The sequence below is a fragment of the Coregonus clupeaformis genome, chromosome 33 (assembly GCF_020615455.1).
Source record: "Coregonus clupeaformis isolate EN_2021a chromosome 33, ASM2061545v1, whole genome shotgun sequence".
NCBI classification, from domain to species: domain Eukaryota; kingdom Metazoa; phylum Chordata; class Actinopteri; order Salmoniformes; family Salmonidae; genus Coregonus; species Coregonus clupeaformis.
The window spans coordinates 19,322,067-19,338,609 of NC_059224.1; the positions used below are offsets into that span (position 1 = coordinate 19,322,067).

General features: G+C 44.8%; 1 protein-coding gene across 3 annotated transcripts in view; it reads left to right on the forward strand.

The window, feature by feature from the left end:
• Positions 1-372: 372 nt before the first annotated feature.
• afg1lb (AFG1 like ATPase b) overlaps positions 373-16,543 on the forward strand; it is a 37,593-nt gene continuing 21,422 nt past the window's right edge. The window contains exons 1-8 of one of the 3 annotated variants that reach the window (XM_041860300.1): positions 373-536; positions 864-986; positions 1,357-1,685; positions 5,350-5,407; positions 6,450-6,551; positions 6,823-6,950; positions 9,870-9,969; positions 15,621-15,679. In XM_041860300.1, coding sequence (XP_041716234.1) covers positions 884-986; positions 1,357-1,685; positions 5,350-5,407; positions 6,450-6,551; positions 6,823-6,950; positions 9,870-9,969; positions 15,621-15,679 — 879 coding nt within the window. In that variant the 5' untranslated portion in view covers positions 373-536; positions 864-883. Of the gene's footprint in view, positions 987-1,356; positions 1,686-5,349; positions 5,408-6,449; positions 6,552-6,822; positions 6,951-9,869; positions 9,970-15,620; positions 15,680-16,543 lie in introns of all 3 variants that reach the window. The other 2 variants (XM_041860302.1, XM_041860301.1) reach the window with 2 other exon arrangements.

The following is a 16,543-nucleotide window of genomic DNA, read 5'->3' on the forward strand; positions in this document are numbered from 1 at the left end:
GTGTCTACACATAGACATTAAAACCAGGGTCTACCACGGCCCTACCCCGTTGAAGTTTATATAATTTAAAATGGTTAGGTAAGGGTAACTTATGGTTATGGTACAGGTAGGGTTTAGTGTAGGGACGTCCCAAGGATTCCTGATAGCACTAACCCTTTCGTTTGGGTTGCGCGCTCCACTTCCGATCAGCTGAGGTGCAGCTGACGCTTGGCAGCTTCCGTGTGTTTTTGCCGCGTTCAGAACAACTGGGAACTCGGAAATCTCTGATTTCAAACTTCAGCGCGTTCAAGACAACTGGGAACTCGGGGAAAAACTAGCTCCGACTGGGAAAAATCGTTTTCAAGGGCCATCCAACTCGGAATTCCATGTCGGGAACTCGGGCATCTTTCTAGAGTATCCAGTTGTCTTGAAAGCACCATACATTTATAATATAGGTGCGTTCAGTTCGCTTGAACGTTTGCTATGTTGCGGAACGGTTTGTACTGAACGACATGTTTCCACAAAACGTTCTTGTACGTTCATGAAGAGGCGTTGAGGTACGTTTGGTGGGTGTGCTGAGGTGTGGCTTGAAGCAATAAGTAACGTATTTAAAGGGTAATGGCCATGCCCTTAAAATTTGATTGGCTGATAATTGTACTATTCCATCAGAAATATTAATAAATCAGAGTTAAATGCGCCGTGTAAAGTGTTGCATTTAATTCCTCACAAAATCAACAAAATAGCTACGTATACAAAAATATACAAGACATATCAAATGTAAAAGATTTTGATTGGCTTTATAACTCGCCCATAACGTAGTTTATTTCAAAGAAAATGACTTGTGTCCTAACTGTTATGGTGATTCTACATGTTTATAAATAAAGTTTCACTCCATTGAATCAAGATGGCGGCGTACACATCGTCTTTGGCGACCAGATGTTTATTTAGATATTTACTAAAACACACTCAAAACAACATTTGGTATCCCACGAGCAGCATTGCAAAAGGTGAGAGATTCTACATTTTGTCCAAATGTTTCATTTCGTGATCATTCAGAGGATTAACTCTGTTGTCCAAGCTTACAGTTAGATAACTTACATAACATTAGCTAACGTAAATTGCTAGCTGTAGCCTGTTAGCCCATTCATGTGATGTGCATTACAGTACATAAAGGGCTAACTAGCTAGCCTCTTAGTCTTTGATACACTCCCCTTACAAAACCAGTGTGATGAGATTTATTGGCATGATGATCATCTAGTAATTCCTAACATAAGCATACAGTATTATAGTTGTGAGTTGATGATAATCTGCTGTTATATGTCCACTGTACGTGTTGATGGTACATTGTATCATTGTCTTCATCTTCCTCTTTGCCAGGCTACACAACAAGCACATGTAATCCATCCGCATCACCATTGACCCCCTTGAACCAAGCCAGGTCAGACACCTCGGCGTCCACCAGAACTATCGAGCAGCACTATGACAGTCTCATCCACTGTGGCTCACTAAAGAAGGACACTCAGCAAATAGATGCTCTACATAAGCTGGGGCAACTGCAGAAAACCCTGCGAGGGTATTCCAACAGCATCTACCTGACCCCACCCAAGCCTAAGGAGAAGGAGGCAAAAGACGGCAACGCAAAGCGCCAGAAAGTAAAAGACTCCAAATTGAGCACAACTGAAGGGGATGATGCTCCCATAGAAGAGGTACGGATTACTTGACTGATGCACTAGCTAATGCAACAAATTGATGCAATACATAATTTCATGCTGAATGGTTGTCCTTATTGTATTGCATGGTTATTTGATCTTATTTAGCCCTATATTGCATAGGAATATTGCATCATGGTTATTAAACCTTTGATAGAAGCTTTCTCCTTCCTATACTTTTAAGGTTAATGGAGAATGCTGGATTGTCATTGGATGACTCATCTGTCACTCACAGCATGCCTCTCACTAACTGGATCGGTATTCTCCAGTGTTGGCAGGAGACTTGTGTTTTCCCCCTACTGTGTCCCAGTTAGCAAACAGAAGCAATTAGTCACTTGATTATAATGTTCCTGACATTTGGCTTGCCCTCACCAAACATTATGGCCCTGTGTGCTTTTGAGAGAATGTTGATGAAACACTATCAAGACCCGATTCAGTGAGAAGGGATAGATTGCAGTATAATAAAATGACTACCAGTATGTACGAAATTTTGCAAACCAAGCAATGCTCCGAAGCAAAATTCCCTTTGCCAGTCGTAGAGCGTTTGTGGAAAGCCACATTGTTCCTCAGTTCAATAATATTCTAGCTGATCCATAAGGACTACACATGACACAACACCATTATTAGGCTTAGTCATACACAGTTAGATTGCCATTGCCCAATCATGAAATGGCTTGATTCTGCTAGATGAGCTTTATAAATTGAATGGTATCTGGACTCTTAGCATTGCATAAATTGCTCCATTGACATCACACATATTGGAGCAGTACACCATGGGACATTACAGAGGATCCACCTGCCACACTGACTGTCTCTGTACCCCTAATGTTGTTGGAGCCATGGTCAGAGGGAGGGTAAGGGGTGTGCGCGTGTTTGTGCGTGTGAGTATAGCGGTTTTAGGTCTGTATGGGGGACTGTTTTCTTTTTAGGTCAGGGGACGGTAGAGCTGTCTATGCTATGGGGTGGGAGTGTAGGGGTCTGGCTGGCGCACAGACAGAGGGGGGTAGAATGAGATGTTTTGGATAGCAGGAAAGAGAGACCTCCTGCTGGGGTGGTTCTGGTTCTCCTCTCCCTCTCTCATCATCCCTGTGCAGTAATGAGGGCATCCCCATTGTCTAGTACATTCCGGACTGAAAATACTGAGGTGTAAGGTTCTCACTACCCCCTCTCCTCTTCATCCTTGTTTGTCAGTCTGCCACACACACACACACACCACATGACTAGAGTTCTTATGCAATTACACTGTTTTGAATCGGGTCATGTTGCTGCTGTCTGCTCTCTCTGTCGGCATTCATTCACCATTGTACTCTGACTGACTATGAGCAGACTACACTTGACTTAATATTGACCCAATGTGGCTTGTTTTTGTAGTGGCTAACAATGGTACAGTGTTTATGGAGGATCCACCCCCATTCAAGTCAGATTGGTCATCCTGTCTACTAGGCCTTGGTCAGTTTGACCAGTTGTTAAGATAACCAACCATCGTAACAGTCCTCATTTACCTTTCACCTTTCTAAGGAGTGGACTGGTTACAGGATGTAAAAATGGGGTCTATAACAAAGAGCTCAACCTCTGACACTAACGTGTTGACATGTGAACTTTTTGCACTTGAGCTATTCTACGCTCCAGAGCCGGATGAGCGTGAGAGTGAAAATTGGAGGCTGAGCTGAGCGGAGGGCCGACTGACTGAGGAGAGGCATTCCTTGTCCTTCTCCACTCTGCCGTAACATTAAAACATGGCTGCCGGCCACCACTGACAATTACTGCCCGCGTTTCCAGAGAGCAGCTTGGAAAGTCAGCGAGAAGTCACACACTGTCTTCCAGCATTTCACCTCAGTGTAGGACAGGACAGGGAGGGGGAGAGAGAGAGAGGTGGAGAAGACAGGCTAGGAGGGAGGGAGAGGACTGGACAGGGAGGGGGAGAGAGAGAGAGGTGGAGAAGACAGGCTAGGAGGGAGGGAGAGGACTGGACAGGGAGGGGGAGAGAGAGAGAGGTGGAGAAGACAGGCTAGGAGGGAGGGAGAGGACTGGACAGGGAGGGGAGAGAGAGAGAGGTGGAGAAGACAGGCTAGGAGGGAGGAGAGGGACTGGACAGGGAGGGGGAGAGAGAGAGAGGTGGAGAAGACAGGCTAGGAGGGAGGGAGAGGACAGGACAGGGAGGGGGAGAGAGAGAGAGGTGGAGAAGACAGGCTAGGAGGGAGGGAGAGGACTGGACAGGGAGGGGGAGAGAGAGAGAGGTGGAGAAGACAGGCTAGGAGGGAGGGAGAGGACAGGACAGGGAGGGGGGAGAGAGAGAGGTGGAGAAGACAGGCTAGGAGGGAGGGAGAGGACAGAGGGAGGGGGAGAGAGAGAGAGTGGAGAAGACAGGCTAGGAGGGAGGGAGAGGACAGGACAGGGAGGGGGAGAGAGAGAGAGGTGGAGAAGACAGGCTAGGAGGGAGGGAGAGGACAGGACAGGGAGGGGAGAGAGAGAGGTGGAGAAGACAGGCTAGGAGGGAGGGAGGGACTGGACAGGGAGGGGGGAGAGAGAGAGGTGGAGAAGACAGGCTAGGAGGGAGGGAGAGGACAGGACAGGGAGGGGGAGAGAGAGAGAGGTGGAGAAGACAGGCTAGGAGGGAGGGAGAGGACAGGACAGGGAGGGTAGGAAGAAGGGGAGGGATGTTTTTTTCCGCCAATGAATCAGCCATTGTCGTGAGATATGAGAGTCTGGTGCTTCATGAAGGGCAGTGGACACTGACTAATGTTGCTGCTGAATTGCAGGCAAAATTAAATCAGCTCCAAAACCACTTTCTGGTCAAAAACGTTATTTATCTATGAGGTAGTTTACGGAGGAACAGCAGCTCATCTTTTCCATAACAACCTGGTCAACAAGTTGCAAACAGTGGGCCTATGATTATGTGATTGTTGGATAAAATCAGGATGATTAAGGAATGACTTAACACTTCCACACCACTTCAACACAGTATCTAAATCAGCCAGTCCAACCCAGTGGGTTTGTAGATGTCCACTAGACTAGTGTTTCCCATTTCCAGTCCTCCAGTACCCCCAACAGCACACATTTTTGTTGTAACCCTGGACAAACTCACCTGATTCAACTAATTGAGGGCCTGTTGATTGGTTGAATCAGGTGTGCTTGTATTGGAGCTACAACAAAAATGTGTGCTGTTGGGGGTACTGGAGGACTGGAGTTGGGAACCAATGTACTAGACCTCGGATGAACCTGCTACAGTCCTCCCTGTTTTGTCTGACAAATCCCCCCCATTGTTCTGCTGATTATGCTTTCTTCGTGGGAACCCTGTCTTGTTGATTAGATGTCCTTTGTCTAGCTCTGCTGCAGTAGGCTTGTTGTCTAGAGAACTGGAATCATACTGTAGTAGTCAGAGGCTTGATGCCCTGCCTGTAATTCTGGATTAAAACAATGATATGGTAATGAATAGTCTATGTTCCATAGGCCTATACTTTCTAATGTAATTTGATTCAATGATAATTAATTAATATAGCTAGCTACTCAGTGATCCCCTTTCTCGATATGACCCTTCTCATTAAAATTCTCATAATAGAATGACAGCAATCATATGTGAAAGATGTTGTGAAAAACAAACATTGTTACATTTTACATTTTGTTGACAGTTATGACTGTTTATTTAATGTTTAATCCACAGGAGGAGCCTCTGCCTCCCCCACCACCACCCAGAGGGTTCTATATCCATGGTGATGTTGGTAAGATACGTTGTAACACATTATCTGCAAGTTATAACACATTATCTGCAAGTTATAACACATTATCTGCAGGTTGTAACACATTATCTGCAGGTTGTAACACATTATCTACAGATTATAACGTATTATCTACAGGTTATAACACATTATCTACAAGTTATAACACATGTGGAAAACCCCCTGTGGCTCCACCAAAATGTTGCAGTTTCTGCAGCCCATTCAGACACTTCTCCTTTCGGTGCCTAGGTCTGGCTGTAGAACTCTCTAACCTCCCTGACTTTGGTCAACTGACCTCTGATTGGTTGACATCTGATGCTCAGAATCACCAGACATATCTAGCCAATCAGCTGCAGGCGATTACCTGGTTTGGACCAGTTTAGGCTGCTCTGAACTCAGTCTCCTCCAGCTGCACAGAGAGCGGATGCTCTTGTATATCTATGCTGCTCCCTTTCACCTCTGGACTTCTCCATCCAAGGACTACCACATCTGGACTCCTTTAGTGTGTGTCACTTCCTAAAATACCATGCATCTTCACACATCTATCACATTTATCACAATCACTCATTTTCTCCTGTAATGCTAGTGTGTGTTGCAGCTGGCAATAAACCTGAGTTTTTCACCCATCTCCTACTGAGCCATCTCCCTCTAACCGGGGTCAGTTGTTCCATCCACCTTTTACAAGCAACTCTATGGGTCCACCTCTTACCGGGTGTCGCTCTCTTTCAACACATTACCCACAAGTTATAACAAATAATCTGCCAGTTAAAACATTATCTACAAGGTATAACCCATTATCTGCAAATTATAATACAATATCTGCCAGTTAAAACATTATGTATAGGTTATAACACATTAGCAGCAGGTTATAACACATTATATGACAGTTCTAACACTTACTTACATTCAGTTTGATGCTGACCCTGTGACTACTGACTAGGCATGGTATTGCCATGGTTCATGCTTTTTTTGTGGATTTTGTTAGCTATATTTTATGATCCATATATGTTTCGTTCTTGTCTGTCTTTTTTGGGGTGAATTCCAGGCACAGGGAAGACCATGCTTATGGATATGTTTTACTCTCATGTGGATAACGGATGTAAGAAAAGGGTCCATTTCAACAGCTTCATGTTGGACATCCACAAAAGTTAGTGCTCTCCTCCTAGTATGTCTCTTAATATACAGCTGTCAGAGGTTTGTTTGCTTGACTTTGAGCAAGTCCGACACCCCCATACATTCTGTATCGTATATTTACCTCACTCTCTGCTGATCCTGATGCCATACTAAATTGTGTACCATTATGCAAATAAGTAAAATTACTGCTGTTACTACTACTTTGCATTGTTAGTGGGTTTGAATTTCAGATGCAGGTGTGCTGTAAGATGTTTGTGTCTGACGATTGTGTAACCTTGTTAAAGGGATCCACCGGAGGAAACAAAGCACTCCTCAACGGAGGCTAGGGAAAATGTTCACCTATGACCCCATCTTGCCGGTTGCCATGGAGATCAGCAATGAAACCTGTGTCTTGTGTTTCGACGAGTTTCAGGTGAGCGTGTGTGTGTGGAACGAGGAGGACTTGAGGTGACTCAAGCAGGTGTTTTTGGACACATAACAAACTACAGTTAAAAAACAGCATAACAAAAGGCACAAAACAACAAAAACTGTAATTTCCATTAACTATCGACTGCACAAACTAATAAGACAGAACACCAAATTAGTCAGTGGAGTTTTATGTGCCAGCTAATGGGGATGACATAGACAGAATTAGCAGATCCTTCAAAACATTAACATCTCATTTATACTGATGAACAGTAGGCCATATCATAGGCAGGGTAATGGCTCTAAAGCATTTTTCCATGTCCTCCTCTTGCTTAGAGCCATTTGAGGGGAAGGTGATGAGTCTCCTCAGACTCACATAAACAGGGCTGGAGCCACCTAGTGGTTGGTGTGAGTGTAGCAGCACTCGGAGATCCTACTCGGGCACTGAAATAGCGACTGGCGGCGGCATAACATGGAGGAAGCTGCATCCCCACACATTTGCTCTGGATCATATGTACCTCTTATAAGCAGTCCAACAGCATTACAATAACTGTAGTTGCCTTCCCGACAATCCTAACAGTAGTGATGTATCCACTGGTACAAATAAGACCAGTACTCTGCTCTTTAGCTCTTTTATCATGCTGGCTAGTTGATATCTGCATTGAGAGGCATATAGCCTTGCTTCTCAGTGAGTGACAATAAGACGCATAGGTATTATCACTCATCCTTATGGGGGGTCAAAGGTCACCGTAGGCACTGTCTCTCTCTTTAATCACTCCCAGGGTGCATCGGTGTGGAACAAGACCCTCTCCTTTCATTCTGCCTTTTCACATTTTAAACTGCCGCACTCTCTCTCCTCTCGCATCCTCATTGATTTGTTTTGTTTACGGTTGCCTTGCTGCTTTGCTTTCTTTGCTTGTCGACTGTTGCTACTGGTGAATATGGACAACACGTGTGTCGTTGTATGTGATGCATAAACAAGAGGACGGGGGGGAGGGAAGGATTGTGGGGGGGTTGAGGGTCCATACCAATCAGCATCCTCCTCCACTCAGCCATGCAAATGAGGCTATGTGGGTATCAGTCGCACTCTCCTGTTTCCTTAAGTGAGTGGCGCTGGAAAGCGACTGGCGGCGGCAGCGGGTCAGATGGATCTTATCCTCTTAAATGCTAATGACATTTCTCCATTCTCTTCATTAGCACTGTGCCATTATCAGTAATTTGTAGCCCCCCCCCTTTTGTCCCCCTCCAAGTCTCTCTAATGAATACTGGGCATTGAGAAGGACGCCTGAGACGGAGAGAGGGATGGAGAGACAGAGAAAGAGAGACTGAGGACAGAGACAGAGTGGGAAGAAAGCGCTTCAGGCTTTCATTGTCTCAGAACCCCAGTCAGTGGGGCCTATCTGTGAAATTACTCAGGTTGTGTTGTTGTGTACGTAAAGGGGTGTAAGATCAAAAGAGGCTTAATTTGGCACCCAAGTGCGACGCTGCGGTAAACTGACTCCCCGCTAGAGTAATTGGATGCTCATTTGAATATCGACAGTGGCGGCGGCTGTCGCACCGTTGTTTTTGTCTTGCACAAGTGCCGTATATTAGCCCCCCTTCTCTTTCTCTGGGAAACCTTTCGTATCTCTCTTTCTCTCTCCGCTCTCTTCGTATTCAGCAATCAATATCGGCCCTTGGAGTGTGCGGTGTGTTTAGGGCCCATGAATAAACAAATACAGGTTGGATAAAGGTCATAATTAAATGATTCTTTTGAAATTAAAATTAAAAATAACGGCTGGAGGAAATGGGGCCTATTCAGTGAGTGTATATAGGTCCCAGGCACCTTGGCTTTATGTGGATGTCACACACACACACACACACACACACACACACACACACACACACACACACACCTTAATTGACTGAAGGAGAGTGCCTCTTGCTGCCTTGTTGCAAAATCAAGGCTTTAGCTCCGATGCTAATGTAGTATTGGCAGAGGGCAGAGGGGTTAGCATGCGAAAGTAGAAGACACTCCAGGCTAAGAAAGGCAGCATATGCTGTGGGGATGGCAGTCATAAGTGTCTGTATGAAACGGGAAGTAAAGGAGAGGAAAAGAGAGGGACGTTAAGGAGGGGGAGGGACCATTAGATAACAGGAACACCCTTCCTCTTATCCACAAGTTCGCCAACCCTACTTCTCTACATGGACTACAGTCTGCTTGATTCCTAATGAAATACATTAGAGTGGATTTGACCAAGGAGATTGATTATAGTGATCATATAGATATTGGGGGGGGGTGTAACAGAAGTACAGTACAGTTTTACTATTTGGCAAGATGGTCAGTCAATCAGTTGCTCATAATGTTTGCCAATGTCCTCTTGACATGTGTGGATTGATTCACCGTAGTGCCGTGTTGTTGGTGGAAAAGGCAGCGGTTCCATAGTGCTAATAGATAATGATCGTGGAGGCCAGCAGCAGCTCAGGGACAGTAAAGCCGTCAGGGCCCTCTTCACAAAATGACCTCCATCTAACACACACAATCCCACACACTTCACACACCTTTTGTGCGGCCATCTGGGAGTCTCTTTGTTTGCCATTGTGGCCCCTGTTCGAATTCATATCGCTATCATTTTTTTGTTATTCTTTTCTTTCTCTCGTTCTCTCGCTTTGTCTGTTGAGTTGATTAGCTCTGCCTCGCCGCGTTGGCTTGGCTACTTGTCCTCCACAGAAAGCTGCGTTGTGTGTGTGACCATGACCAGGGTGAGAGAATGGAAAAGACGTACATCTAAATGACTAATCAGCTCAGGAGATTGCGTGGTCATTCTCAGCTCCCATGTGTTGACCTATATGCGCACACAACCATATGCTTTTCTGCCACAAGAGAAGGCACATTGTAGTCTGGCTGCCTTTAAATTCTCTCTCTCTCTCTCCCCCCCACCCCCAGGTGACTGACATAGCTGATGCGATGATTCTGAAACAGCTGTTTGAGACGTTGTTCAGGACTGGGGTAGTGGTGGTGGCCACCTCCAACAGGCCCCCTGACGGTGAGGTCAAAGTAAATTCGCTCTCTGTACTGAGTCTCTTAAGGAGAGGTACTACAGTGCAGATACCTTTTTGATTCACGCAATTCATATTATTCACACGGCTCATGCTTTATTCGTGCACAACTGTGGTATCATTGTACTGTTATTTGATTTTGTGGCACACACACACAATCAGAGTCCTACATCATTGTCAGTTTGTAAAGCAATGCAGCTCGCTCCTTTCTCCTATTGTGCTGTTGAACAAAGTCACACATGCTGCTTTAACTCTACAGTACCGCTCCAATTCACATCCAGTCCAACCTGTTCACTTCACATCGTGTCAAGCTCACCTTTCACTTCCATATAGCCCACGCCATTGTTTTTCAATTATACTCACAATTTGGGCTCTCACTGTTTCTCTCACTGTTTCTGGAGGTTATCAGATATCCGATATAGTGCCCTATCATGTGGATGCATATTTGATCCTTTGGATTCAGTCACAGTTAACTGGAATAAGCTGATATTGTTTGCATGGCAGCCCGAGGAGGTCGGTGAGACTGTGTATAGCTGGGGTCGTGTTCAGCAGTGCACTGTAGCAAAACGCTTGGCAACAAAAAAACGAAAAGCTGTGTTCTTATGGGAGAAGTTCCTCCCTGTTTCACACCGTTCCAAAACATTTTCTCCCTACTGAACACAGCCCTGATGATGATGCTGAAGGAGAGAGAGGGTTAAATCACAGACATACATTTAAATATATGGCTCTGGGGTGAACTAGGCTTCTTTCTGTTTGTTGAACTGATGTTGAACAGCTCCTGCCTTTTTCTCCATACCACTATTATCTGAATCACCTGAAATCCAGTGTTGTGTGTTGCCTCTCTGGATCAAAGACTGTTCAAAGCGTTATTTTTAATCATGAAAGAAGGAAAAAATTATTTGATACACGTTCCATGAATCGAGCCATGTAAACTCTTTAATCTCTCCCTCACTCTCGCTCCCTCCATCTCTCTTTCTCTGTCTCATTCTCTCTTTGTGATTCCACCGCTGTTGTTTTGTCAAGGCTGTGATGTTACATTTAATGCTAAGTGAGCAAGGTGGAGAGAGAGAGCAAGGGAGGGAGTATGAGAGGGAGAGATAAAGACATGACGTTGGCTCTCTTCTCAGGGCTAACGTCATCAATGTCTCGTCGCTCAATGGGTTTCCAGTTGATGGCAACCGAGATCGCTCTCTCTCTCATTACAAAGACAAGCTTGTCTGACATTTACCAGCCATTAAGAACAAAGCGACTGACCACGCAAACTTGATGGAGATGCTTGTTTGTTTTTTAATTAGACAGCTAATGGAACACTAAGCCCTCAGAGACAGCCTGACATGAAAGTAAAGGAGGATTCCTCCTTTATTGATCTCCACATGAGATTGTGCTAGCTAGACTATCAAACACAGCTAAAGTGGGTTATGTGGTGGATAGATGGTGCTAGGCTATCAAAAGCAGCTAAAGTGGGTTATGTGATTGAAGGGGAACTTACTTTGAGATCATGTGTCACGCTCCTCAGCACACTCTTGTTTTTGTCTGTTGTTGTGTAGCTCGAGCAGAGCAGTTGTCGCCTTGTCGTTCTTTAGATGCACTTGTGTTAATGGATGTTTAGTAGAGAAGGACAGGCTGAATGCTTCATTTCAAGGTTGACACTAGATTGTGGTGACTGTGGTGAATTTAGCTGCCTGCCTCTCAGGCCCATTGTAGGTCAGGCCACCTTACATTTCAATGGGATCTAATGTCGCATCTCACACACAACCTGGAAGGATGGATGTGGGCTGTATGATTAAGCTTACCCTTTTCCACCCACAGTAAAAAAAAAATGGACTTCTTCAATGTGTTTTATTTGCTTCATCTTGACTTTTTCTATTAAAGTTGCCCTAAACATGTTTTACCACATTGATAGGAGCCTCCTCACGACACACATTGTTAGGCGTAGTATACAGTGCATTCATAAAGTATTCAGACCCCTTCCCTTTTTCCACATTTTGTTACGTTACAGCCTTATTCTAAAATGGATTAAATAAAACATGTTCCTCATCAATCTACACACAATACCCCATAATGACAAAGCGAAAAAAGGGTTTTAGAAATTTTTGCAAATGTATTCAAAATAAAAAACAGAAATGCCTTATTTATATAAGTATTCAGACCCTTTGCTTGAAATTGAGCTCAGGTGCATCCTGTTTCCATTGATCATCCTTGAGATGTTTCTACAACTTGATTGGAGTCCACCTGTGGTAAATTCAATTGATTGGACATGATTTGGAAAGGCACACACCAGTCTATATAAGGTCCCACAGTTGACAGTGCATGTCAGAGCAAAAACCAAGCCATGAGGTCGACGGAATTGTTCGTAGAGCTCAGAGACAGGATTGTGTGGAGGCACAGATTGTCTGCAGCATTGAAGGTCCCCAAGAACACAGTGGCCTCCATCATTCTTAAATGTAAGAAGTTTGCAACCACCAAGACTCTACCTAGAGCTGGCCGCCTGGCCAAACTGAGCAATCGGGGGAGAAGGGCCTTGGTCATGGAGGTGACCAAAAACCTGATGGTCACTGACAGAGCTCCAGAGTTCCTCTGTGGAGATGGGAGAACAGAAGGACAGCCATCTCTGCAGCACTCCACCAATCAGGCCTTTATGGTAGAGTGGCCAGACGGAAGCCATTCCTCAGTAAATGGCACATGACAGCCCACTTGGAGTTTTCCAAAAGGTACCTACAGACTCTCAGAACACGAGAAACAAGATTCCCTGGTCTGATGAAACCAAGATGGAACTCTTTGCCCTGAATGCCAAGCGTCACGTCTGGAGGAAACCTGGCACCATCCCTACGGTGAAGCGTGGTGGCAGCATCATGCTGTGGGATGTTTTTCAGCGGCAAGGACTGGGAGACTAGTCAGGATCGAGGGGAAAGATGAATGGAGCAAAGTACAGAGAGATCCTTGATGGAAAACCTGCTCCAGAGCGCTCAGGACCTCAGACTGGGGTGAAGGTTCACCTTCCAACAGGACAATGACCCTAAGCACACAGACAAGACAACGCAGGAGTGGCTTCTGGACAAGTCTCTGAATGTCCTTGAGTGGCCCCGGACTTGAACCCGATCTAACATCTCTGGAGAGACCTGAAAATAGCTGTGCAGCGACGCTCCCCATCCAACCTGACAGAGCTTGAGAGGATCTGCAGAGAAGAATGGGAGAAACTCCCCAAATACAGGTGTGCCAAGCTTGTAGCGTCATACCCAAGAAGACTCGAGGCTGTAATCGCTGCCAAAGGTGCTTTAACAAAGTACTGAGTAAAGGGTCTGAATACTTATGTAAATGTGATATTTCACTATGCCACTAATTTACATTTTAGTCATTTAGCAGATGCTCTTATCCAGAGCGACTTACAGTTAGTGAGTGCATACATTTTTCATACTGGCCCCCTGTGGGAAACGAACCCACAACCCTGGCGTTGCAAACGCCATGCTCTACCAACTGAGTTAGACATGCCTAGAGTGCCTTCACCATGCCTCCTAAGCTGCGGGCACACTACACTGCAAGAGTTGAGAGGGTTGGAAGGAATGGAATATGGATCATATGAGTTACCTAACTAAGGACAGAACATAAACACTGGCCTTCAGTACATCGTGGGGCGAGTCACTGTTGACAGTCAAACCAGATTGCCATCTTTAAAGTAGACAACAGTGGTCAAGCCACTGAAAGCAACATAACTTCGCTAACGTTAGATGGCTTTGATAGTGGTAGCTAACTAGTTAGATCACTTGTTGGTTAATGTGGTTAAAGCTAGCTGGCTAATGTGGCAATGACAGTTGTTCGTTAGCTAACTAGCTGGCTAAAATAGACACAAACCGACATAGCTAGCTAGCATTAACTTGCTAGCTAACTTAGCTTGTTAAGTCGTTATCCAACAAGCAAGTCAATTATATAACGTTAGCTATTACTACACATTAGTTAAGGAAAAACAATAATTAGGGGATTTGTTCCGCTTGTGTTTACCAAATAATCATGACTTAATTAGTTAACTAGCATTCTGGGCAGCTAACGTTAACTGTCGTAGCTAGCTAACGTTAACTAGCTGAATTCCTTAGTTAACGTTAGCGTAATATCGAAAAGCCCTAACTAGCTACGACTGCAATTAGTTATGGAAAACAGTTTGTTTAGACACCAACTGGTATTTATTAAGCAGAACAAACTGATGTTGTGGATAATCAATCACGACAGCTAGCTAGTTAGAAAGGATTAACGCTAGCTAGCTAAAAACCTGCATCATCCATATATGTATATATTCCTTTACTTAGATTTGTGTATTAGCTATTTGTTGTGGAACTGTTAGATATTACTTGCTAGATATTGCTGCACTGTCGGAACTAGAAGCACAAGCATTTCGCTACACTCACAATAACATCTGCTAACCATGTGTATGTGACCAATAAATTTGATTTGATATATACAAAAGTATGTGGACAAATAAGATAACCATGCGCAATGCCAAGCGTCGGCTGGAATGGTGTAAAGCTCGCCGCCATTGGACACTGGAGCAGTGGAAACGCGTTCTCTGGAGTTATAATAACACGTCACCATCTGGTAGTCCAACAGACACATCTGGATTTGGCAGATGCCAGGAGAACGCTACCTGCCCGAATACATAATGCCAACTGTAAAGTTTGGTGAAGGAGGAATAATGGTTTGGGCTTTTTTTCATGGTTCGGGCTAGGCCCCTTAGTTCCAGTGAAGGGAAATCTTAAAGCTACAATGACATTCTAGATGATTCTGTGCTTCCAACTTTGTGGCAACCGTTTGGGGAAGGCCCTTTCCTGTTTCAGCATGACAATGCCCCCCTGCACAAAGCGAGGTCCATACAGAAATGGTTTGTCGAGATTTGTGTGGAAGACCTTGACTGGCCTGCACAGAGGCCTGACCTCAACCCCATTGAACACCTTTGGGATGAATTGGAATGCCGACTGCGACATCAGTGCCTGACCTCACTAATGCTTTTGTGGCTGAATGGAAACAAGTCCCCGCAGCAATGTTCTGACATCTAGTGGAAAGCCTTCTCAGAAGAGTGAAGGCTGTTATAGCAGGAAAGGGGGGACGAACTCCATATTAATGCCCATGATTTTGGAATGAGATGGTCAACGAGCAGGTGTCCACATACTTTTGGTAATGTAGTGTACCTTAACAACGTTAAAACAAGTCTAACTTCATTGTCAGCTGCTACTCCTGTAAACTTAAACCCAAACATCAACAACACCTACTCGTTTTCATCTTTCCAAGTAGTTTAAGGGTGTGTGTGTGTCTCTGTGTTTTATCGGTCTATCAGGGATGCTACTTCAAATGTAATTTGTTCCAGCAGAGCTAATTGGAAAGTCTATTCACGGGACTCTGTGGACAATGTCCGAGCTGAAAAAGCGAAAGTCCTTTCTCCCGCCACCATTGTTTGGGAATGTAATGAATTTTATGCTGCTGCTGCGGGTAGAGAAATCCATTTTTCTCCCTCTGCCCTAGTCCCTTTTGTCCTGCCTCCCCACCCATCCTTTAGTTCATCAATAGCCACTTTATGTGCCAATCTGTGGCGGGAGAATTACATTATTAGGGGGCTAAACAGCAGCGCTAACATGGCGCCTCCCTCTCCTTTCAGAGCTGTACAAAAACGGACTTCAGAGAGACGCCTTCCTGCCTTTCATCAACGTGTTGAAGGTAAAGACAAAGTCATCCCCTCTTCTCTCCTCTTTTTAATGTATTCATTCATTTATTCTCTCATCCACCAGACACCTCACACAAACACACACACACACCTCCGTTACTGTGTCTGTCTCTTTCCAATTTGCTGTTGTGTGTTTTTTTTGGTGTGTTTTCTACCTGAGAAGCACAGTATCACACACGATGTCACAAAGCTGACTTTGATCATACCTGGAGATGGTGAAAGACTCAAACGGACACAGAGAGAGAGGGGGAGTGGGGAGGGTAAGAGAAACCTAGAGCTAGAAAGAGAACGAACGCTCGCTGTGTGAATGGGAAACAGACAAGCGAGCGGAGGGAATGAACCAGCCTGCTTGCATTTCAAAGTGAGGAGAGAAAGGGGAGCGAGAGGGGTGGGCTGCGGGGTAGCACCATGGATAGAAACAAGCAATGCTCCGAGACTACTTTGCAATTTAATAGCATTATTATAAGCAGGTAGAACCATTATCCATTAACCATTATCCTGGCAGCACCAGAGATGATTACGAGGTGTTTATACTGACTATGATCATAAATAATTGCGGAATAATTTTACATGCATTTTGCAGGAGAGGAGAGCAGGAAAACATTCTTTCACTTTTCATAACTAAATAGTAGAGATAAACGTTAGGAAATGGATCCCTCTTGTGAAACAGAGGGTTGCGTGGGTGCTCGAACATACACACACACACACACACACACACACAATGATAGTTATTGCACGGGCGCGCGCACACACACCCCAGTGGTACCTCTGAGGAATCATCAGAAGACGTACAAGAACACGCAGAACAGACAACCCAGGCATTTCCCTAAAGAGAGCATCTACTAATCCAAGAAGGA